General features: G+C 40.2%; 2 protein-coding genes across 3 annotated transcripts; both read left to right on the forward strand.

Annotated features, from left to right (window-relative positions):
• The first annotated feature begins 4,975 nt into the window (after positions 1–4,975).
• washc5 (WASH complex subunit 5) lies at positions 4,976–17,713 on the forward strand. Of its 2 annotated transcripts, XM_026184785.1 has the most exons (30): positions 5,092–5,221; positions 5,316–5,382; positions 5,575–5,844; positions 6,676–6,821; positions 6,980–7,064; positions 7,274–7,374; positions 7,710–7,902; positions 8,014–8,166; positions 8,322–8,435; positions 8,950–9,121; positions 9,903–10,030; positions 10,366–10,495; positions 10,822–10,934; positions 11,396–11,562; positions 11,864–11,939; positions 12,747–12,857; positions 13,222–13,362; positions 13,897–13,977; positions 14,107–14,208; positions 14,374–14,553; positions 14,719–14,843; positions 14,989–15,151; positions 15,317–15,419; positions 15,493–15,572; positions 15,707–15,810; positions 15,984–16,113; positions 16,295–16,391; positions 16,636–16,789; positions 16,964–17,051; positions 17,328–17,713. In XM_026184785.1, exons 3-30 carry the CDS (start codon positions 5,659–5,661, stop codon positions 17,382–17,384), a joined length of 3,480 nt encoding a protein of 1,159 aa, XP_026040570.1. In that variant the 5' UTR covers positions 5,092–5,221; positions 5,316–5,382; positions 5,575–5,658; the 3' UTR covers positions 17,385–17,713. The 2 variants fall into 2 exon arrangements, with proteins under 2 accessions (XP_026040569.1, XP_026040570.1); XM_026184784.1 differs by lacking the exons at positions 5,092–5,221; positions 5,316–5,382 and adding an exon at positions 4,976–5,065.
• Positions 17,714–17,824: 111 nt separating this feature from the next.
• On the forward strand, positions 17,825–22,824 carry nsmce2 (NSE2 SUMO ligase component of SMC5/6 complex). The gene is made up of 6 exons (XM_026184786.1): positions 17,825–18,238; positions 18,746–18,858; positions 19,595–19,748; positions 20,630–20,721; positions 21,178–21,284; positions 21,940–22,824. The coding sequence occupies exons 1-6, from the start codon at positions 18,124–18,126 to the stop codon at positions 22,049–22,051; spliced, it is 693 nt and encodes a 230-aa protein (XP_026040571.1). The 5' UTR covers positions 17,825–18,123; the 3' UTR covers positions 22,052–22,824.
• The last annotated feature ends 953 nt before the right edge of the window (positions 22,825–23,777 follow it).

Here is a 23,777-nt window from a genome sequence, read left to right on the forward strand (position 1 = left end):
GCAGCACTCCCACTGTGTTATACACGCAACCATGCCAATATCTAATTTGGATGCACCCAGGTCAGCATAGTTTTCCCAGCCAGGCCGCGACTCAGCCAGCCAGCAGCCAAATGGAGATTTATTACTTCCTTCTGAGTACATTTTGAGGTCATTAATTTGCTGTTTGTTAATCACCGCAACACAACTGCAGTTTTGTTATCAAAATTCCACTCCCTTCGAAAATCTGTCAGAGCCATTCGGTGTGCTAGGCTACACACATGCATGCTTATGTGTGGTTGTGTAAATGCGGCGTGCGTGCGTCCGTTCCTCTTTCATGTGCAGTTTAAGTGCACAGCCTTGGATGTGATAATTTAATTTCCACTCCTGAGTCAGACTGACAGCCTTGGTGAGGAGCCTCATACATCTGTGTTGACACTGAAAGGCATGAATCGCACCTGAGCCTATCAAGACAGAGAGTGAAATGAAGGGTTCATGGGAGAAGTTTCTATGTCTTACATGCGCAGACAAGGATTAAAATAGAGGGCTCTTTTTTGTACATCTGCCACCTTTTTCTCTAGTGGGAACAGGTTGTATTATTGGATTAGTTTAATAGTCTTTAACAGTTTAATAGTGTATAAAATAGCTTTTGTGAAAGGAAAAGTTCAATATTTTGGGAAAAAAACAAATGTCACCACCACTTGCTTATATTATTAAAGGAAAGGTGGGTCCACAAAATCAATAGGAAGCATCCACCAGGAACAATGATTGTCTGCAGTACTGGATTGTAAGCCATTCAATAACTCTGGAGGTATCATGGAACTGACCAAAGTGGTAACACACCAACAAATTAACATTGCAATGCTGTGCGTGGTCACAAAAATATCCCCAGAATCATAATCAGTACCCTGTGATTTTATTGAATCTCATTACAAGAAGGTTAGCATAAAGAGGCCACGGCTGCAGGTGAGTTCTGCCTTTAAAAGTCTGCACCTGTTCCCAGCATTCATGTCTGTGATGTGCTACAGTCACAAGGACCTGTCACATAAATTTGAGAGGCAACTTCAAAGTGTTTTCACCCCGTCATGACCCAGATCATTCAGAGCGAAAAACCATGACCTGTTAAAGGATCAGTGTTCTGTCGCTTCTTGCTAATCAACAAGAGTGGAGAAGAATGATTGGATAGAAAGGGATTCGGGATATTCTTTTTTTTTTTTTTTTTTTTTTTTAATTTGCATAGTTTTGTGGAAGTATTTATTAGTTGAATAATAGTTTGCAAAAGTCTTGACTTACCCCTCATTTTAAAAATATATTATTTCTTCTATAGACTTTCTTCTTTGGTTTTAAGTAGTCTTAAGGAATCGTTCTCTGTCGAGCCTAAAATCATGTCAGGCTGATATTGGTCAGTATGGACATTGTGATAGCTGAAGGATAAAGCTAGCCATACCAAATGCTATTTTTTTACTTTTAACAATTGCACAACCTCTGTGTTACCTATTTCACATATTCCTGCATCAATTTTTTTTATTCTCCTGGCAAAATGACAAGAAATGTGACATAGCTCAAAATGTTTGGACAGTACTGTAAAATATATATTACATTTAAAGATTAAACTTAAAAGCAGCAGGGATATTTGTGAATCACTATCAACAAACTGTTATTCCTGTGGCTGTGTTAGAAATAAACTTGATTATAATGACTGCAATAGACGATTACCATCAAACATCCTCCTCTGTTTCCTTCTCTTCTGTTTGTATTTAAAGGAAAAATCACAACCTAAAACCGCATTTAAATGAGAAGAACAAAAAAAGCACAATGTGCTCAATGTGCACGGCAGAGTGTGTGTGTTGGGACATCTCAATCACAGAGCAGAGATCAGGTTCAATTACACATGCAATAACTTTTCGGTCTCCATAGGCCCAGAAACCATTTATATGCTAATAAGTATGACAGCAGTAATGACTTGCAATAAAAAGACATCTGCTGCTTGATCGAATCTGATATTAGAGCATTACCACAATCAGCCTTTGCTATTTGACTTGAAACCACTTGTTAGCCTCGTAACTCCATGTGGGAAGTGTTTTGGCATCTAGAGTTAGTGATGTAATAACCCTTGTCCTGGCAGTTTTGTGCCTTTCTGCAGTGTGTGTTGGTGTTGTATTTGTGTCTCCACTTGCGTGCACTTAGGGAAAATTGAAACTGGTTGAGTAAGTGTCAATCATGTGAGCCAAAATTTCAACAGGGGCTATAAAATATGTAAAAACCCACTGGCATATCAGCGCAAAGATCCTTTTCTTCTTCTTTTTTATTTTGATCAGTATGCTCTTCAGAACCAATCCTACTGGAGTCCGGTCTTGAGTCTGATGTATCTTCATGGGAAAACTTCAAAGAGTCAACTCCTTTTTGCTCTCATCAGTCATCTGGTATCAGTCTTTACAGTATCAAAAGAAACAACAACAAAGTTAATCCCATAAATGTTACTAAATGCCAACCATATATGGCAGCTAATTTGAACACTAATTAGTTTTCATACATGATGGATCGAAAGAGTGAGGCACAGTATGCATCCTGTCTAAGTCCAATAAGAGAAGCCTGCTGCATGCAGCTCTCACTTCAAGGGCCTGAAACAAGATCAATGAAGAAGAATAGCAGTGGGACTGGACTACAAATTGAGCAGCTTTAATCACCTCGCACAGTTCACAGCGGTGTGAAAGTTCCAGCCATGAAAAGGTTTAATCACTAGTCAAGCTGAATAGAGTCAACTTGCTGTTAATAAAGGGCACATGGAGCCTGAGGGGGACACATGCATGTGTGTGTATGTGTGTGTGGACTAATGCATCAAGTCACACACATGCTCACACCCATGCACGTCCTTGTGTTAGTGCACCCAGACCAGACATTACCCTCCTATAGCTGCTGAATACTGATAATAAAACCTCCAGTTTATAAATCTCAGAGTCGCTGTTTCTGAAAAATATTCAAAATTTGAAATTCGGCAAGTTAGTTAACACATGAAGCAGGTCACTGTCAGCCAATTGAGTGGCTTTATTTACAGAGAAGAATTACTTAACCTTACTGTCGATGGTCACTGGCTGCTCAGGGGAGAGAGAGCGAGATCTGTCAATGCTCTTAATGGGCCTAGAAATGAGGGCTATTTAGTCATTCTCCTGTCGATGTTTAAATGAATATTCAATATGTGTAATATTACTCCCTGGGATAAAATTGCAGCCTTTTTCCCCCTCTGTACACATTTGTCTAATATTTTTAGGATTAAAGCAGTTCTTCAGTGAGATCCCAGAAAGACCAATCAAGATAACAAGCACAGGAAAGCCTCAAGGCCCCTGAAGGTTAATGAAGAAGGTGTGTAATAAGAGACCTCATTAGTGAAAACCTTTCATGATGCTTCCCGGGAAACCCATATAGCTGACCCAGGTGCTACTGAGAATGTGACCTTGGTGTGATGGTAAACAGGTAATGAATCCATCGGCTGCAGGGACACAGCGTGTAGCATGTGGACAGCTGGGTCAATGAAGAGGCAAGCAGTGAATCGAAATTGCATCGGTCTCTGTCAGGGTTTCTCTGTGTAAAACGCTTTGGAATAATGCTACTCCAGTGGCTGGGCGAGAAAGGGAGCACATTAAGCATAGCTCTCTTTTGCCATATGTTACACCCTGTGTCCCATTTCCTTGTCAGTCACTACTCTGCACTAATGATGAAACTTAAAACCATTAAGGACAATCTGTAAAAACAGCCTGAGACAGAGTCTTTTGTATCTCAGAGATAAGATGAGGTTAAAATGATAAAGCAATTTTGCAGGAAAAGATTGACAGCCCTTGCACCGCGTTGGAATTTAATTATTGGGGGGGGGGGGGCCGACACGCTGTACAGTCTGCTGTGGCACACAAAGACATCAAATGGCTTGTGATTGAGATGAAACCTTGTTCTCGTCACACAGAGAGGTGGCAGGTCAAACAAACAGCTCTCACCATCTGAATGCTATTAACCTCTGGCTCACACTGCTTTGAGGGAAGGGCCTGCCAGCGTTTTAGACTTATCGGCAATAGAGCTCCAATTCAATCAGAGTTTTGAAGGAAAAATGAAGGCTTGTACTAATTCATCCATGGTGGCCATGTGCTGGTCATAGAAACTTTTTTTTATTTTTAAAAAATGTATTTATTTTTTAATCCAAGTTGGGAACATGCGAAAATAATGCTTCAGGCAAATATATTTTCATGCAACAGTAGTTAGAGAAAGGTCTGTTTCAGATGCCTGCAAGAAAACACTTTTTTTGGGGGGGTGATATTTGTCGACTGCAAACCATATTTTGAATTTCTTCCCTGTGGATTTAATTTCAGTTTAGATCCTATCCCTGTGGAGCAAGAAACCTGCACACAGTCTGGTCCTGAGTGTGTGGTGCAGCAGCAGCGAGACAGACAAACTGAGGCTTTAGTGGATCTCTGTCGCCACCTAGCGGAAATATGCAAACATAAGGGATCTGCCTGATTTGACTTCAAAGTACAGGTATTCTGACAAACCATCCTCCTTTGGCAAAACGTCCTACCGTAAGTTGTTTATGCACATTTCTGCTGTCACAGAGTAATTCCACCACAAATTTAACTAGGTATGACGGTTTGCCACTTATGTTTGCCCATCACAGTATGCTTGTAGCTCATATTCATAAAGCCAGGACGGTTTACCACTTCATTTTACCTGTTAAAGTATGTTTGTAGGTCACATTCACAAAGGTAAGACGGTTCGCCACTTAAATTCGTGTTGTGCGCATACGCAGAAACAACGGGTAGGATGGTTTGTCAGGTAGGATGGATTCCCAGAACACCTGCTTCAGTTAATCTTAGCTGCCCTTCTTATTACATGTTATTAATTCAGGAACGTTTATGCCATGGTATGTTTCGATAATAAAACAAGTAATAATACATCAGCCTATTACCATGTAGTGGAGGTCAAAGCGTTTGACAAAGTTGTTCCCGCTCGACTCCGGGGCAGTGGGTGAACAGAATCAAACACACCCAGCAGCAAAGTCATGTGGCTGGTTATGAGGAAGTAAATAGGGAAGAGGAGCTGCAAGGAGGTAAGTACCTTTCTCCAGCAGTGTTGGGGTTTTTAAACGGTACACTCTCGACTCAGACGTCAAAATGTAAAAGGGTAATCACTCACGTGGTGTTTGGACCTGTGCACGCGCTCGTGTGTCATCTTCAGCGTAAGATTTAATGAAAATAGTTAGCAGGTAGGCTACATGCTAACGTTAGCTCAGTGATAACTTATAGTTACAGGTTACAATCATATACTAACTTCGGTTCTGTTTTTGGTCTGTCTCTAAGAAACAGGAACATTGGAAAACCTTATGGTTTTTAGGTTTTACAAACGCAGACACGTCAAGATTGAAATGTGAGAAAATGATGCTTATGAATGATAATAACATCTCCTCGTCGCAGTCAATTGTTGTAATAATGATGCCAATAGATTGTAATAAGCTCTTTCTGTTGTCTGTGCGACAAATGTCCTGCAGCTTCAGAAAGGCCTCAGAGAGCCTGCGTGCTGTTTTAAGTTCACTTTTTTCACTTTTCCTTTGTCTCTCAGGTGTAGCTACAGTATTTGCTGCAATAAAGCTTATTACACTATCTTCCTCCTCCTCCTCGTCTTCCTCGTCCTCCTGTATCCATTATGGTGGACTTCCTGGCAGACAACAACCTGTGCGGCCAGGCTATCCTCAGGATAGTTTCCAGAGGAAATGCCATCATTGCTGAGCTCCTGCGCCTCTCTGACTTCATCCCTGCAGTTTTTAGACTCAAGGACAAAAGTGACCAGCAGAAATACGGAGACATTATCTGTGACTTTAGCTACTTCAAGGTATGAACTACATCAGAAATTCAAAAGATCCTTTCATTAGCTTGGACCACTTCCTCATTGAGATTTGGCAGGATTTATAGTAGGCGGTAGGTGGAGTAAACATGAATTAGGGAAAGCCTCAGAGCGGATTGGCATTAGCTCTTGGGCCAGGCATGATCAAAAAATGTATGAAAAAGGATAATCTGATTGTAAAGTGTATTTTAATTCTGCAGCTGTTCACCACTAACAAAACATGTACTGGTAGAAAGAGGGGAGTTTCACAGGGTTGCCGGTAGGTAGCACACAGTAGTGGCTGCAGTGACTCCAGAGATTGTATGGATATATGCCATGTGTCCGGAGGGGGACACATTGACTGTTTGTGAACATTGTCAACTTTGTATGTAAAACTTTATATTTAGCCATGTATTTGACTTTACTTTTTTACTTATTTTGATTTTACTTTGGCTTTACATTTTGAATTACTTTATTTTTATTAAGGGGAGTGTATGAGATGTAGTTCTGCTCCTGAAATTCACATAAATGATCTCCAATTACTCTGTGGTGTAAAGTTTACCGTGCTTGTACTGAGAAAGCTGCAAGAGCTTATCCAAGTCTCTATTTGAGGAAACTACACACACAAAGGATACTTAGTTTTGCAGTAGTCAGCACAATGAAATATTCAATTGATGTGACTGGGATAAATACATACACCCTAATGGTTTTGACATTTAGCTGTAAGTCTTCCTAAAAAGCAAAAGATAATAAAAGCAGTATTATTGCTTTAGTTTCAGCTGTCTTTCGGCATCGTTTGGATTTGCTTTGCATTGTCACACAATGTTGCTTCCTGTTCAGGGTCCTGAGTATTATGAAGGAAAGCTGGAAGCCAAACCGGAGCTTCAGGACTTGGATGAAGAGTTTAGAGAGAACAACATCGAGATTCTGTCAAGGTTCTATCTGGCTTTTGAGAGCGTCCACAAATACATAGTGGATCTTAACAGGTATAATGAGATGGAATTATTGGAATTAATTATGTCTTAATCAAATAAAAACTAAAACCACAGTGCTTGACCGTGAGGAACACTGTTTTCTGTTTAACCACATGCTAAATAGCCCTGTTTTAAAAGATGTCGATGAGCTATTTTTTCCCTCTCTTAAGATATTTGGATGACCTACATGAGGGTGTTTATATTCAGCAGACCTTGGAGACTGTGCTTCTAAATGAGGATGGGAAACAGCTCCTAGTAAGTAACACAAATGCAAATTCATTTTAATTTTGTAACATTACAAAACAAGTCTGCATTACATGCAGGCTTACATCTTTAAATATCTGTTCCTGAGAATTAGTCGCCCGTGTCAGATGAATGTGCATGCTTAACCCTCAAAACAACACATCAAAACGAAACGAAACAGCACTCCAGGAACTGATTGGTCATGTTTTCTCTTCTCCCAGTGTGAAGCTCTCTACCTGTATGGAGTCATGCTGCTGGTTATTGACCAAAAAATTGAAGGAGAAGTCAGAGAGAGGATGCTTGTTTCCTATTATAGATACAGGTGCGCTTGTGACTCACATCCCCACACATCCACATGACACTCTCTTTGTGACTCACTTGCTCAGTGCACTCCAATCACCTGTTAGCCAGTGAGCTTGCTTCCAGTGAGGGTGAGTCATTTACTTGACTCACCAAAAGGTTAACTCCTGTGTCAGTTCAAGCTGACACAAAAGTGTACACTACACACAGAGGGATGCTGTTTACCCATAAATAACATTCCAGTTGTATTTCACGGCTATTAATAATTCTTCTTCTTTATATTATTACTTTTTTGGGGGTTATACTGGCACCAACAATCCATTCTTCTATTTGGAAAAACACGTTTTTTTTCTTCAGTGCTGCCCGTTCCTCGGGCGACTCCAACCTGGATGACATCTGTAAGCTCCTGCGTAGCACCGGCTACTCCAGCCAGCCTGGAGCCAAACGACCAGCCAACTACCCGGAGAGCTACTTCCAGAGAGTTCCCATCAGTGCCACTTTTACTAGCATGGTCATTGGGAGGCTGCGCTCGGACGACATCTACAACCAAGTGAGAAACATTTGGTCCAAAATCTCTTTGTGGTTAAACTAAATAACAGATCTTGTCCCACAATGTTTCCCTCATTACAAATTTTTAAGACGTTTTCCTCCTCTCCTCCAGGTTTCTGCGTATCCTCTACCAGAACATCGCAGCACAGCACTGGCTAACCAGGCGGCCATGCTCTACGTCTGCCTCTTCTTCAGCCCCTCCATACTGCACACCCAGCAGGCAAAGATGCGGGAGATAGTGGACAAATACTTTCCTGATAATTGGGTGAGGCACTTGTTAAGTCTTTTCCATTTGCAGTAGATCTGAATATAAACATCTTTATAAAAGGTTATGTCATTTATTTTTAAATGTGTGCCATGTTTTTGCTCAGTTTTTTTTAAATGTTGAGCATATTTTTCTGAAGTGTAGTCTCTCTGCAGGTTATCAGTATTTACATGGGGATCACAGTGAACCTGGTGGAAGCCTGGGAACCATACAAAGCTGCCAAGACTGCGCTCAACTACACCCTGGACTCTGCTAACATCAAAGAGCAGGTATTAAAAAATACATTAGCTTCAATGTCAGAGAGACCTCAGATTCTTTCATTTACAGTCCTGCAGTGTGCTTATTTGTTCTGTGCGGGTAGTGATGACAGCGTGCACAGAATTTGTAACAGCACACAATGTAAACAGAAACAAATTTCAGGAAGCCATTCATAAACCTTTCCCGGAAAGCTCATTTCAAATATGGGGATGCCTGTAGAGCTGTACGCTGTAAGAGTCATTAAAAAGTCCTCTCTCTCTCTCTCTCTCTCTCTCTCTCTCTCTCTCTCACACACACACACACACACACACACACACACACACACACACACACACACACACACACACGCACACACACACGGCAGGAGGAGCTAACTGAATAATCCACATTTAGTCTTTCACCTGCAGACCAGGCCATTCTCACTAATGACCACTAGTGGGAGTGAATGTATGAATAATTGACTGCCCCGAATGAAAGATGGTGCACTGTATACAAGAGCCATGTTTTTTTTCACCGTACGTGTAGGCTACTCGGTATGCAGCCAGCATGGAAAGCCTGAGGCCTCAGGTGCAGCAGCTGCTAAAGGAAGGTTTCCTCAGGGAGGAAATTATCTTGGACAACATCCCAAAACTGCTCAACTGTCTGAGAGACTGCAATGTTGCTATTCGCTGGCTGATGTTGCACTCTGCAGAGTCAGGTGAGATACTGCGGTTTCTTTTTTCCTCATTTACATTGGTGTAAGCACTTGTGTTGCATTTACAGTCCTGTGAAAAACAAAGTAAACCCCATAATTCAGCTTGTAAAAAAAACTTTTAACATCAACAACTTGAAGTCATTTTTCTGTATGACACTGTGGAGGACTTTTTGGCCCACTCTTCTTTACAGTGTTGCTTCAGATCAGAGCATATCTCTTTTAAATGCCACAGCATTTCAATCAGGTCAAGGTCTGGATCTTCACTGGCCATCGCAGCACCTTGATTCTTTTCCTTTTCAGTTATTCTGAAAATACACACGCCAAACTAACCGCTTAGTTATTTTTAACTTCCTCTGAGCATTCCACAGTCTGACCTGTAGGGTGATGCTGGCACGTCCACTTCTGGGAAGATTGTGGTATTCTCTTAGCACACACCTGAATGCTCCAGACCCGAAAATTGCCAAAACGTCAGCTTTTATAGAGGTGCTGACACTTGCTAATGATGAGTTAATCAAGTGCATTTGATTTAGCAGCACCTGGCTGCCACTTCGCTCCTATGGGAGCAGTAAGGGTATTCTGAAAACGATTTTACACATGACTGTAAATGTGTAAAGTCAAGGATGAGTCTGAAATGAACTCTGAAATCTGATCCTTAATTTTAATTTACCTGTATTGAAATGACACTGTTCGTAGAGTAAATGTCCAATGAAGTCCAAACATTTATAAGGGTGATGTTGGTGAAAATAGTGTATTGATTTGTGATCAGTCATCCTCTGTCTCATAGCCTATGACCCAAACAACAAGCGCCTTCGTCAGATCAAAGACCAAGTACTTAATGACTCCAAGTACAAACCTAAGATCCTTTTCCAGCTGCTGCTCGACACAGCTCAGTTTGAGTTCACACTTAAAGAGGTGAGAGTCTTTCATCAGTGTTACATAATATAAATGATCACAGGGAAAAAAGTGAAAAATGTTAAAGACAAAAGTGTAGCATTTCTTTAAAGTGATCTTTTCTCTTTTTTAAAGAGTAAAAATGGAAAATGAGTTCCTTTATAATTTCAAAGTGATCTGTCCAGCTGTAGTCCTCGTTAGGTGTGTCCGCCTGGTTGCCTGTTAGCCTACTGTCAGGTAGCATATGGCTAGCCTGTGTGTCATTTGGAGGGGACACAAATGTAATGTTCTAATTACGCATCTCATCTGACTAATCCTCCCTCATCAGCTTAGCATCTGCACTATTCCTCTTCCAGATGTTCAAGCAGATGCTGTCAGAGAAGCAGATCAAATGGGAGAGCTACAAGAAGGAGGGATCAGAGAGAATGACTGAGCTGGCTGAAGTCTTCTCTGGTGTCAAACCTCTTACCAGGGTGGAGAAAAATGGTGAGTTGGACTGTGAGAATGGATAAGGTGAAGACTTACACACAGCGTTGAAAAGTAGTTCTGACTATGGGAGCCTCGGGCATGCAGCTTGGATTATTTCAGTGTTGGGACATGAAATCTTAAAAGATTTTAAGCTTGAAGGCGTTCAGAGGAAAATGTTGAGGCAGGGAAACAAGATGGAAAAAATGCATTAAAGGTACACACGCAGGGAGCGGCGGATTAAATTTACATCTGTCATACTTACCTCGAGCGTAACTGCCGCTTGTGAAATACTTTGGTAACATTTTGTATCTGCTTCAATGACACACTTTTACTGTCCTTGGCAGAGAACTTACAGGCCTGGTTCAGGGAAATCTCAAAGCAGATTGAGTCTTTGAACTATGAGGACTCCACGGCTGCTGGGAGGAAGACGGTCCAGCTTATACAGGCTCTTGTAGAGGTGAGCATGATAATTATATTTCAGCATGGCTTTACATTTTTGGATTAGCACAGTGTAAGGTAACAATGGTGCTAATACTATGTTTTGATTGCCTTAACTTCATGCATAGAAAACAAGCAAATCCAAGTACAATGTTTCAGAATGGCGGAAAAATTAAGAGATGATTTTTTTTTACTGCTATTAAATGCATGTAAATAGAAAGACAGAGGATTATGTAATAGGAATATTGTGTTGGCACAGTGGCATCATTTTCTGCTCTGTCCTGCCAACATATATTAAAAATACTGAACTGGAACTAATAGAATTTGGCAGCAAAGCTTGGAACATGTTTATATAAAGCTGCTGATAATTGCAAGAAATGTAATCAATACCAATACAAAATTATTATTACTATTTTAAAAAAATATTGAAAGGAAAGCTGTCAGGCTGTGCCTATAAAACCTTCTCCTTTTGGACTTCAGGTCCAGGAGTTCCACCAGCTGGAGTCCAACCTGCAAGTTTGTCAGTTCTTGGCTGACACCAGGAAGTTCCTGCACCAGATGATCCGCACAATCAATATCAAAGAAGAAGTCCTTATTACCATGCAAATAGTTGGAGATCTGTCCTATGCGTGGCAGATTATTGACAGGTATTTACTTCTTTGTTTACTTAATAAACAAAATAAGGCCAGTGTAAAGTAGTTAGTTTAACTAGTGTCATATTTTGTCATCAGGTTAGTGAATCTTAGTGGAGCACAGTCACTGTGCTCGTCACTTGGTTTGCAAAACACAGCAGCAACTCATTCTGCTTACCTTTCTAAACTGCAAACCATCACAAAACCACCACAGAACACTGCAAGTGTTTTGGCTTTGATTTATTTCACTTGTGTTTTTGGTTTGTCTGTGTTGATGAATTCGTCTTTTTTTCCTGACTTGTGCTTTATTTTACAGCTTTACATCCATTATGCAGGAGAGCATCAGAGTCAACCCATCCATGGTTACCAAACTGAGAGCTACATTTCTGAAGGTGAGGGTCTATTTATGTCTAGAAGTGGGACAAAATATGCCGATTACAATACATCCCACTGCTTCCTCTTGCAATATGACTGTCGACTCGGTGCTAAACAGTGTTATTGTCAAACAGTTTGACTTTTCAGATTCACTGCTTCTTGACTTACTGTAGTAGCACTCATTATTTAGCATATTAGAGCTACTTTCCCCCTTCAGTTGCACCAATATCTTCATGCATCACAGATAAATGTCTTGCGAAATGTATGAGTATTGCAGATTCACTGTGGTAGCATTTCATGAACAAATTTATACGTCCAGCATATACACAGTCGTTTTTGGACTCGCCTATTCTTAATGCAGCTGTTTACACCGATCACGTAACTTTGCTGAACGAATTTGCAACATTCATTTTTTCGAATCAAGCTGAACTTTTCAGATTTTTTAGATCCAAATAAACAAATGTGACTAATCTAGCCACTGCATTTGTCAATGAGTGTGATGTTGCTCTAAACACGCAACGGTGCTGAATATACAAATTTAAAAATTAATACTTTTTTGCCTCAAAATCTCAGTTTCTTCCTTTTCTTGTTTAGAAACATCAGGAACTTCCTTATGATTTATGTCAAACTTCATTTTTTGTTCTGTGTATTTTTTAAGGACAAATTTTCCGCTAAAACCTAAACATTACACAAGTATGCATCCAAAAAATTTGGAAATTCGTGTCACTTTTTTGCAGTCTGCTCACGTGGACCATCATCTCGATATGGAGAAATGTTACCTGTGATTTAAAAATCATTTTTTCTGTATGTGTGTGTGTGACCAGCTGGCGTCTGCATTGGATCTTCCATTGCTGCGTATCAACCAGGCCAACAGTGCTGACCTGCTGAGTGTTTCTCAGTTCTACTCTGGAGAGTTGGTGTCCTATGTGAGAAAGGTAGTGTATGATGTCATTTTTTCTGCTTCTCTTTCCTCTTACAAAAGCTTTTGCTTTGAAATGTTTTGGTCTAATATTCTCCTAGCGTGTAGTCTTGTTATTTTAACAAATGAGCTCTGCATGCTGCAAACTGTTTGTCAGTATCAGTGCTGTAGCAGCTGCAGGAATGATGAATTTTTGAAAAACCATCTGTTTGGCAAATGTACCCAAAAAGAAGTGCTTAGTGCATCTGTACCTTGACGTTGTGGTAACTTCTTAGCTATAACTTTATGCTGGAAGATTTTTTCCTTCTGGCTGTACTCGAGATCCTTGATCTAATGGATATACAATAAACAGTCCTTTTTTTTAATCTTCTTGCTTCCAGGTGCTGCAAATTATCCCAGAGAGCATGTTCACTTCGCTGGCCAAAATAATCAAGCTTCAGATCCACGACATTATGGAGGTGCCCACACGGCTGGATAAGGACAAGCTAAAGGACTACGCCCAACTGACGGCTCGCTATGAAGTGAGACAAACTGATGTGTATGAAACTGTCTCCTTCCCCTTGAGTGTTGATCAGAATGTCACTGATGTAAAGAAAGGGGGAAAAAATATCTTCAGATGTTGTATAAAATAAAATAATAAAAAAATAGATAAGAGAGCTCATTTTGTTCTGTTTTGATCTCGCCTCATCAGCTGTATGGGAGTCGGAGGCAATCATGCTAACATTTTTCAATCTGCTCACAGCTTTTGATGTGAAATACAAATTGGAAAAGGAGGCGTGATATGGAAACAGATTGTGCCAGCAGACTTAGCTGAATTGGATTAATTAGAGTGTGAAGTACTGAAGTTACTTTTTAATTTTTTTTCAGTCATATTTGGAATTGCAGTCCAGTGCCTTGAAATTAAAATAAGATCATTGTAGAGTGAGACTTTTTTTGTCTTTTAGACTGAAAATCAAACAAAACATTGGCTTTTATATAAATGATTGATATCAATATTATTCATATATATTATATTTTTGCATGCCTAAACATCGTTCTGCTCTGTGTCTTTGCAGGTGGCAAAACTAACTCATGACATATCTATTTTCACCGAGGGCATTTTAATGATGAAGACTACTCTCGTTGGGATCATCAAGGTAAATGCAGTGATTAAGGTTTCTGAACTTTAAGAACAAAGATTTCTGTCTTTCAGAAGATTAATACAATCCTGCTGAGGGATTTGGTGCAGCACAGGTTTGCTTTATTAACACACTGTGATGTTTAAGGTGGATCCTAAGCAGCTTCTGGAGGATGGCATCAGGAAGGAGCTGGTGAAGAGGGTGGCTTATGCACTGCACAAAGGCTTAATATTCAATCCAAAGGCAAAGGTGAGACGCTACACCTGTTGTATGTTATGGATTATTAATCGTCAAATAAAGTTTGTGATATATTTGCTCTATGTTGACCAGTTTCCATGTTAAGTTTCCCAATGATATTGAAGGATTAACAGCAGTGAAATAAAATAATAGAGAAAAAATACTGAATTCTTTCAGCCCAGTGAACTGATGCCCAAGTTAAAGGAGATGGGCGCCACCATGGATGGCTTCTACAGGTCGTTTGAATACATCCAGGACTACGTCAGCATTTATGGCCTTAAAATCTGGCAGGAGGAAGTGTCCCGCATCGTCAACTATAATGTGGAACAGGAGTGCAACAGTTTTCTCAGAACCAAGGTCGAACTTCACACGCTTTCTCCTTTTCCCTGAGTAGTGCACTGAGAGCAGTTTGTCCCTGACTGATAGATTTTCTTATCTATCAGTCAGGGGCGCGTTCTAGTCGTTTGGCTGTTTCTCAGTAATAGCAGTTGGCTGATTGGCTTGTTTCTTGCTTCTCTTCAGATCCAGGACTGGCAGAGCGTGCACCAGTCCACCCACATTCCTATTCCCAAGTTTCCCTCTGTGGACGAGTCTGCCACTTTCATCGGTCGTCTCTGCAGAGAAATCCTCCGAATCACTGATCCCAAGTATGTCTCCACAGACATAACAGTGGAAGTGAAATAAGAGTTAGCGAAATTAGCAGAATAACTGAGTTTATATCTGAGGATGGAGGAGAAAAAATCTTTGGTTATGCAGTTTATTGATGGTGGAATAAACTGATTCTTTCTATAGGGTGACGTGTTATATTGACCAGATGAATACCTGGTATGACCTGAAGAGCCACCAGGAGGTGACTAACAACAGATTGTTCTCTGAGATCCAGAACACCCTTGGTACATTTGGCCTTAATGGACTGGACCGACTGCTCTGCTTCATGATTGTCAGGGAACTTCAGGTATTTACCCCAATATTTACCTCAGCATCCCCCCACTCCCCCCCAAAAAAGATGCCATTCAGGTCAGCAAAGATCAATCCCTGAAATCATGTCAATGTTGGTAGTATCTTTAGTGCGTTTAGTATGGCTCCCAGATTGTAGTAATGTGTGTGTTTGTCTCATCAGAACTTCCTGACAATACTTCAGAAGACCATCCTGAAGGACAAAGCTGTGGTGGAGGTCTTCAGAACATTGCAAGGTGCCGTCAGCCCAGTCCAAGGCATTGTGGGTAGGTATTCACTTAGAGAATCTATAACCTGCCTTTTCTTGTACAGATCTAATTATTGTTTTTGTTGCTGTAGCTAATGCCAGCAAAGTCTACAGCAGTGCTGTGGCCAAATCCCAGAAGATCTGGGGTACATATCTGGAAGCCATCATGAAGGTACTGCTCCATGTTCCCACGTTAGTGAATAGAAAATAAAAGTAAAAAAAGAAAATCCCTTTTTTTTGGTCTTTATTGTCACAATTTTCTGATGAAGAGATTAAAATAATTTTGAATGCATGTGTTTATTGAAGGTTGGTCAGATGCAGATTCTCAGACAGCAGATCGCTAATGAGCTTAACTACTCCTGCAAGTTTGACTCCAAACACTTGGCGGCTGCACTGGAAAACCTCAACAAGTCTGTATATTCTTACCATAATGGCACTGAATTGTTTTTATGTTTTCTTTACTTACCCCCCAAGTGCTACTCTGTGTTAATGACTTTCATGATGGATGCTCCTGCTAATTGCATCATGTCTGTTTTAGTCTCACACTGTTCTTTTATGCTGACTCTGATTATGTTCTTGCCAGGTCTCTGCTGGCAGACATTGAGGCCCATTACCAGGACCCATCCCTGCCTTATCCTAAAGAGGACAACACTCTTTTGTACGATATCACTGCCTACCTGGAGGCTGCTGGCATTCACAATCCTCTCAACAAGGTTTGAACAGAAGGGGCATCTCTTCCCACATAATCAGTTAGCCTTGTTCTGATTTCACCTGAATCGAAATGAGTCTTTTCAATGACGACCACAAAATGCAAGCTGTTTTTTGCTTTCTTTGGCTATACATTAGCAGATGTTCGTGTTCAGACTCTTTTTGTTCTACTTATGCTTCACACAGATCTACATCACTACAAAGCGCCTCCCGTACTTCCCCATCATCAACTTCCTCTTTATTATTGCTCAGCTGCCTAAACTTCAGTACAACAAAAACCAAGGTGATTTTCCCCCCATTAGTTCACTGTAACCTGTTTGAAGTTGATAAGAGATCAGGTTATACAGTTTTGAGTACAATGGGTACCCTGCCGCCTCTTCACTTAGTTCAGTTGCAGCAGACTTTATTATTTTTCAGAAAGCGGCATTAAATCTTATGGATTTGTTTTTCCCCACATTTTTCTGCTAACGCACAGTCCCTGAATGTCTCTGAATGTGGTTGTAATTTGATGTTTTGTGTTATGGCAGGAATGACCTGCAGGAAAGCAACAGACCCGGTCGACTGGCCTCCACTGGTGCTCGGCTTGCTCACCCTGCTCAAGCAGTTCCACTCCAGATACACACAACAGTTCCTGGCTCTCATTGGTCAATTCATCCGCTCAATCATGGAGCAGTGCACAAGGTAGCAAAACAGACTTCACAACTTCAGAAAGATTTCTAAAATAAGATTCGAAATCAAATATTCTGTGTGGTAGGTTTCCTTGGTGATGATTGTGGATCGTGTTACCGGACATAAAATGTATCTGGTTATAGCCTCATGAAATCATATTAAAGCTTCCGTTTGATCCTGTTATAGTCAGAAAATCCCTGACATGCCTTCTGATGTGGTGGGAGCTCTGATGTTCCTTGAAGACTACGTGAAGTACACAAAACTGTCACGTAAGGTAGGTGCAACTTTCCCTATATTATTTGTGTTAGTGTTAGAAAATATTTTAAGAGGTTGTAAATGATAAGAGTAGACAAAGTTGACAGTACCCAGGGGTAGTAGTAGAGCTGAAATGGTGAAACATCAATATGCTTAGGAGCATTATTATTGGACAGCCAGATTTAATAACCATCAGCTATGGAAAAAGATTTTAAAATACTATTTTTTGCATCTGTACTCTACTATATTTGTGTGACAGTAACATGTGTTTCCTTGTGTTTTCTGTATTTTTAAGGTGGCGGAAGCTCATGTGCCCAGTTATATTTTTGATGAGTTCAGAACAATACTGTGAAGATATGGATGAAGATTTTCATTTAAAGATTCGGGTTTTTTGCCGAATGTTTTTTCACTGCAGACATTTTGTCTCAATGTAGTGACTGCACAGGTGTTACTAATAATTAACAACTGATTTGTTAGGTTTAAGTGCTCCAGCAAGCGTGACCACATGTATTAATACTATTTTATTATTATTCACTGTGCCTATTCTACAGTGATATGTCAAATGTGGGGCCTTTTGATTTGTTTACTTACATTTCATTCTGCTAACTATCAGTGTCTTGCACTTACAGATTGTAAATTAAAAGAACATTAAAATGCAAATAAATCACTCTTACACCTTTATGTACTAAGATTCTGTGCCATTTATAAATCAAATGGATTAATAAATACGATTCTTTCTATTAAAAAGGCAGTTTTGTTTTCCTTCCGTTTAAACATATTTTGTTAAAGCTTTTACCTTGAAAAACCATACCCGGAAGTTAGAAGTTAGCTTCTGTTGTGGCTCCGTTTTAGCGGGTGATTTGTGTGCGTTTGTATACCATCCACAGTTTCTATAGTTTATTTACGTTTCACTTGTTATTTTTATACTAAAAGCGTTTTTGAAACAGATTATACTTGACGTTCATGTAGGTGTCGGTCATTTTGCCGGCAGAACTAGATACCTGTTAGCAAGCTAGGCTAACGTTAACGTTAAAAGCACGTTAAATTTAGCTCTGGTTTGTAGTCCCAAAGTAATAAAGGTAGCTTTCACAATGTCTCTGAGCGCTGTTCACGGAACTCTGTCGAGTCTGAAATCCTGTCAGGCTGATATCGGGACAGGTATGGACATTGTGACAGACGTGGCTATGGACCTGGCGGAAGCTCAGGGTAAATATTAAAGGTTTTCTCATCGTACTGCTCACCACCTCCATCTGCAATCTCTACATTAATTATTCGCTTACCAGATATATTTTCACGTCTATAATTAATGTTTTTATGTGCTTTAGATTTGTTTTTAAGGTTTATAACTAATTTTGGAGTGTACATTTATAGTACTATGCAAAAGACTTGCATCACTTTAATATTAAAAAAAAGAAGGCACCTACCTCAAGGAACCCAGTGTCATGTCTACATATATTAAATAACTTAGCAAAGACCTGATTTTAAGTTGTATAATTAGGCACTTTGTGTTTTTGCGACAGGCTGCTAGTAACATTTTTTTTTTAGTTGAATCTATGAAGAATGCCAAAGATAACACAATTGGACAGACATTACATAGGATTTTTGCACAAACAAGGTGATTCCCAAAGATCTGATAGTTGTTTGTGTGCGTGTGTGTGTGTTATGGTGTGACTGCTTAAGTGATTACTTCTTTGGTGTGCACTTATGTTAAAGATGACGAGATGAACCCGGGCATCAAAGAGATGGAGGCCATGATTCTGGAGTGTGCCAAGCTGGACAGGGAGATTAACTACTTTGTTGATGTGGTGCAACAAGTTACAGCTGAGGTGAGAGCAGCCTGAAGGTTTCCTTGCATTAGGCGACTGAGATAATGGATATTACAACAGTGTGCTTAAACCCTGTTCATTGTAGGGAAAGTTTTGATGCACCATTTGACTGTTCTGCTGCATAGTGTAGACCCATCAGGTGATGCCTAGTTGACTCAAGAGGAACATGTCGTTGAAATGCTAACAAGAATTAAAAAACAAACAAACAGCAAAATGCAACACTTGTGCAGGAAATAAGGCAAGAAGTGGAATGCTGAAATATTATTGTCTTTAAATAATCAGTGCATTCTTAATGCTGCTTTTTCTGCATAAAGTCAGAGCTGCACATTAGAGCTCTTAAATGTGACACAGTTATAAACATTATGACTAATAATGAAGTCAACATAAAAGTCAGTTTAGCAACATTTTTTCAGCACTTGAATATTTTCAGTGATAATGGGGAATAGAGCAGAAAGTGTCCCATGGGATCACAACACACACAGATTGTTCAGCTGCATCTGATTCTGTCATTACTAACATACAGCTCAGCAGGTTAGATCACATCGTCAGGAATGGCTGAACATAATCTTGTGCAGAGTGCAGCATACGTCACCATGGTGACGTAACCGATGACGTGGAAAACTCTTAACACTATGTTCAGAAGAAGACGCAAACCTCGGGCATTTGTGAAGCATTTCTGAATTAAATACAAAATGTAGATTATTGCAAATTATATAACAAATTTCAATCATTGTAGGTTGCCACGCAGCAGCCGGAGGCCATGTTCAGCCTGTCTGCCAAAGTGAAGGAGCAGTTCACAGAGAGAATAGCCCAACTCTCTGACGCTGACCTGCACACTCACCAGAAAGTAATGGCTTTCAAGGAAAGTGTCAAAAACTCTTTCAAACAAGGTAAGGCCTGTGGAGAGACGGAGGAGATTTACTTGAATTAGACTCACCGCAGTGCATTCAGGACTTCTAATGGACTTTGATAATAGCAGTGCTATCTGAGGACTTCTTGCTGAGCAGAGAGATCTTGGGATGTGGCTTTCTTGTTTAGGATAATTAGCTTTATTTTAAAACACGCAGCTTCCTTTGTTTACTGTTGAATGATTGTTTCGCTGTCACCCTGTGGCTGTTATTTTCTGCTTTTTAACTCTTACTAATTACAGCTATGCCGGCCTCATATAGTGCCATGCTTTTGTGAGTCTCTGTAGACATTATAGGCTACATTATGCTAAGTATGTTATTTTCACGAGCTGACTTAAAATGAAAATGTCTGATAAAAGAGCCAAATGTGATAACCCACTTTGAAGCATGAACTTTGCGAGCCGAGGTGATCATTGCAGTGTATTCTGTGAGGGCTTAGCCCATTATTATTCACTGAATTAGTATTACTTCATGTTCCTGTTAGGGGATACATTTTGAGGATTCAGTTCTGCTTGCTTAAAGGCTGAAATATAAATATGTTGAATAGCATAATCCTATGGAGGAGTTTACAAAGGCCACATATAGAGAGCAGTTTCTAATACTTTGGGCTCAAGTTAGCCTTTGAGTTCTTCAGTAGTTGTAGATGTGCCAGGACAACAACTGTAGATATGAAATTTATGTGCAGACTAAAAAAAAAGAAGAAGATGAGTTTGTTTTGTTTTGTGTTTGTTTGGGAGTGTTGTGTATAAAGTTTTGTGTGTGCAGTAAATATTGGTGGATGGTGGTATGTGCCATCAAATTGAGTCATTTTTACTCTGAGTGGACAAATGGAAGCAAACCGCATGTGCATTGTTTGTTTTTAGCTAACCAGGAGTCAGCAGAGAGCATGGAGGAGCTCGATGAGGACATCGCTGTGACACAGAGTCAAGTCAACTTTACCTGCCCGCTCACACAGGTAGATTACTGATTAGATTTGTAGATTACAGGTAGATTAATCCAGTGTGTTTTCATGCCTCTGTCTTTGCCTCAGAGGTGTTATGTTTTCATTGTGCCCATCTATGTGTCGGGGTATTCCTTGAGTTTAGGCACAGACATTAATTTGGACTAAAGGTTGAGCTCATTAGAGTTTGCATGGTCACAATCCAAAACATTTGGGGGCTAATTATGACAAAATTTCACACCAGTCCCAGGATTATTACAATATTGGTGTTTTTCATTTGGCTCAGGCTAAAACATCTTAGGTGGGTGCCAAAATGTGTCTACGCAGAAAAAAAACAAAACCAAAATCCTGACTGTAAGATGATGTTCCTGCAAAATGCATCATTCTGATCTCGCTTGCTTGCTTGTTCAAACTGCTTTTTCAACAAAACACAGGTAACTTGAAATGTATTCTTTTTTGCCTCTGTTCAAGGTGGAAATGGTGAACCCGGTAAAGAACAAGAAGTGTAACCACCACTATGATGAAGCAGCAATCATAAACCTGATCAAAACAAAACAAAGCCAGAAAAAGAAATGCCGGTAAGACACTGCATCTCTGAGGACCGTTAAAAAGTGGAGTCAGGTTTTCTAGCAGTAAATAACACTGCAGGCTGGTGTGGGACCAGCAGGCTGCCTTAATTTACATTGCCTTTATTATGCTGCTTTGATGTTGGAGTCAAATTAAATGTGGCTGATCCTGCAGGAACACTGATAAAATCCCAGCAGCAGTGTCCTGACTGTCCATACTGCTGCACACACTGCAGCAGTATGTTTTCCTTGTTGAGATTAGGTTTATGCTTGAAGAAATGGTGTTGTACCTGCAGTAAATGGCATTTCATCACATTTACTGCTTTAGCAGCCTCGAAGTTCCCACCGTTCAAGTCATCCAGTTTATCACAGCATGTGTAACGTCAGGGGACTCCTCAGTGTAGATGCAGACATTATAATAAGAACACAAAAGATGGCAGTCTGGTTGCTGATAGGCAATCAGAATCAAACTGCGAGCACTGGCACAGGAAATAATAAAGCAAGTTTAGGCAGATGTGTAACGACTTAACAGTTACTCAGCAATGAACGGGGCAAAGCTAATATGAAACTGATGCACAGAAAGCTTTTTTTTGAGCTGTTCTGCAACTGTTTGTGTGTGTTTAAATGTCTGAAGCAAGTTAAGGTTCTCTGTGTCTCTGCTCCGTAGCTGTCCTGTGGTGGGCTGTGGAAATGCAGATGTGAAAGATTCTGACCTCATTCCTGACCAGATGCTGAGGAGAAGGATCCAGAGCTACAAGAGGCAGAACAACCGGACTTAAAAATGAACATTTCTATGGAAATAATCAATAGTTAAAGAAATACATTTTCCGGTAACAATTTTGTACACTGAGAATCTAGAATGTTTATATTGCCATCTACGCTTTTATATAAAATGCCATTCTTTTTTTGTACCTTGTAATTTTTGCTGCTCCGTTGAATCTGGATGACATGTTATAATATTTCATCTGGAGAACTTTCATTGAGTGTAAATAAATAGTAAGATAATTACATGTTTAGTATTTTCACAGTCTGTGGTGGCTACTTCAAGAGTCTATCTGATGCAGTAAATCTACTGAACCACGTGAGGGCAGTGTTTGCTTAAAGTCAGTGCAGAAATATATAAAGGTGCATAAAGGTGCTTCAGGGTTTTGAGAATCTCCTAATTTCTCAGCTTCACCTACATCTAGGGTTACTGGCCAACATGGCAACTGTAGATCCAAGAAAGGATGATCTTTTACTTAAAATAAAATCCTTCAAAAATGGCCTCAGTGAATGAGCCATAAACAAACAGTTCTTTTACATTGGTGGGAATGCACTTATGTGATTAAGCCTGCTCTCGCTCCTTGTGAAGGGTCTTTGTTTCAAAAGAAGAAACAAACAAAGGCTGCGTTGAGATGAAACTAGGTGAAGCTAATCTTTTAATAGCCTTGCATCAGGAATAAAAAAAAAAATCTGTAATTGCCCTCTCTCTACAGTGAGTACGTCAAACAGCACTAAGAACATTTCAGTGAAGCTATTAACTGGCAATAAATGACTGGCTAGTGTTGACTCATTCATTTCTCCACTCTACTTCATTTTGAATTGCCATTCTGCAAATCTAATCTTGTTTACTACACAACACGCGAAGTCACTGGTAATTCCCCCCCCCCACCACCACCCCCACACACACAGAACGCAGTTTACTTTGAGCAAAGTGCACACATGAACACACTTCAGCGTTCACCACATCACAGGAAGGAGCCATCGAGCTGTTTCCTTTGTGAGGATGTAGAAGCGTAAATATCCTCGGGAATCACAATAACCGTATGGACACACAGTGCTGAGAAAAATGAACAATTTCTCACAGATTTCTTATTTCTGGTTCCTGTTTGATCTGGAATTCACATTCATCTCTGGCCTCAAAAAGCTCCAGGAAGTAGGTGTAATGGATGGCTGAAACACTGTAAGCCTGGATATAAGGCCTGTCCAAGCAGGATTTTTACCTTTTGGCAGGAAGTGAACATATTATCACTTCTTGGCACACGAGTCTTGGCCCGAGCAGCGCTTGAGCTGATTGGAAAGACGGGGCAGAGAACAACGGGCCTCCAATGAGACTCGCATTTTAAAATTCTCCTCTGACACAAGTTTCTTGTTTTCCTTGCCAAGTCCAGGAGTGGCCTGGTTCTGTGCGCTGTTGACACACAGGCTTGGCAAGAAAACAACATTCTCTAAGGTTACCCACATGACCCACCCACCACCTTCTCTAAAGTGAAACAATTTCTGTACAGCATTAGGCTGCTGAAGACTACTGGGAGCAGAAGAAAAACCTAAACAATTGTGTGGCTCCTGTGTTTATGTAAATCCTCCCTGAATGGTGCTCCTTCATTAGGATTCCTGTGCTGTTACTTGGAAACTTGATCTCAATGAAGTGCATTTCACTTTTTCCACATCCAAGCCTCACTGAGCTCAAAAAAAGATTGGCAGGTGAGATGTCAAAATCCAGTGTTTTGTTTTTGTCCTCTGAGT

Source organism: Astatotilapia calliptera, chromosome 11 (assembly GCF_900246225.1).
Source record: "Astatotilapia calliptera chromosome 11, fAstCal1.2, whole genome shotgun sequence".
In the NCBI taxonomy this organism is placed as follows: domain Eukaryota; kingdom Metazoa; phylum Chordata; class Actinopteri; order Cichliformes; family Cichlidae; genus Astatotilapia; species Astatotilapia calliptera.

Coding starts and splice junctions, on each gene's coding strand:
- nsmce2 (XM_026184786.1), top strand. CDS start 18,124: ATGTCTCTGAGCGCTGTTCACGGAACTCTGTCGAGTCTGAAATCCTGT. Junction 18,239..18,745: donor GGACCTGGCGGAAGCTCAGG/GTAAATATTAAA, acceptor CTTATGTTAAAG/ATGACGAGATGAACCCGGGC. Junction 20,722..21,177: donor TTACCTGCCCGCTCACACAG/GTAGATTACTGA, acceptor CCTCTGTTCAAG/GTGGAAATGGTGAACCCGGT.
- washc5 (XM_026184784.1), top strand. CDS start 5,659: ATGGTGGACTTCCTGGCAGACAACAACCTGTGCGGCCAGGCTATCCTC. Junction 10,031..10,365: donor TTGAGTTCACACTTAAAGAG/GTGAGAGTCTTT, acceptor TTCCTCTTCCAG/ATGTTCAAGCAGATGCTGTC. Junction 12,858..13,221: donor TGGTGTCCTATGTGAGAAAG/GTAGTGTATGAT, acceptor TCTTGCTTCCAG/GTGCTGCAAATTATCCCAGA.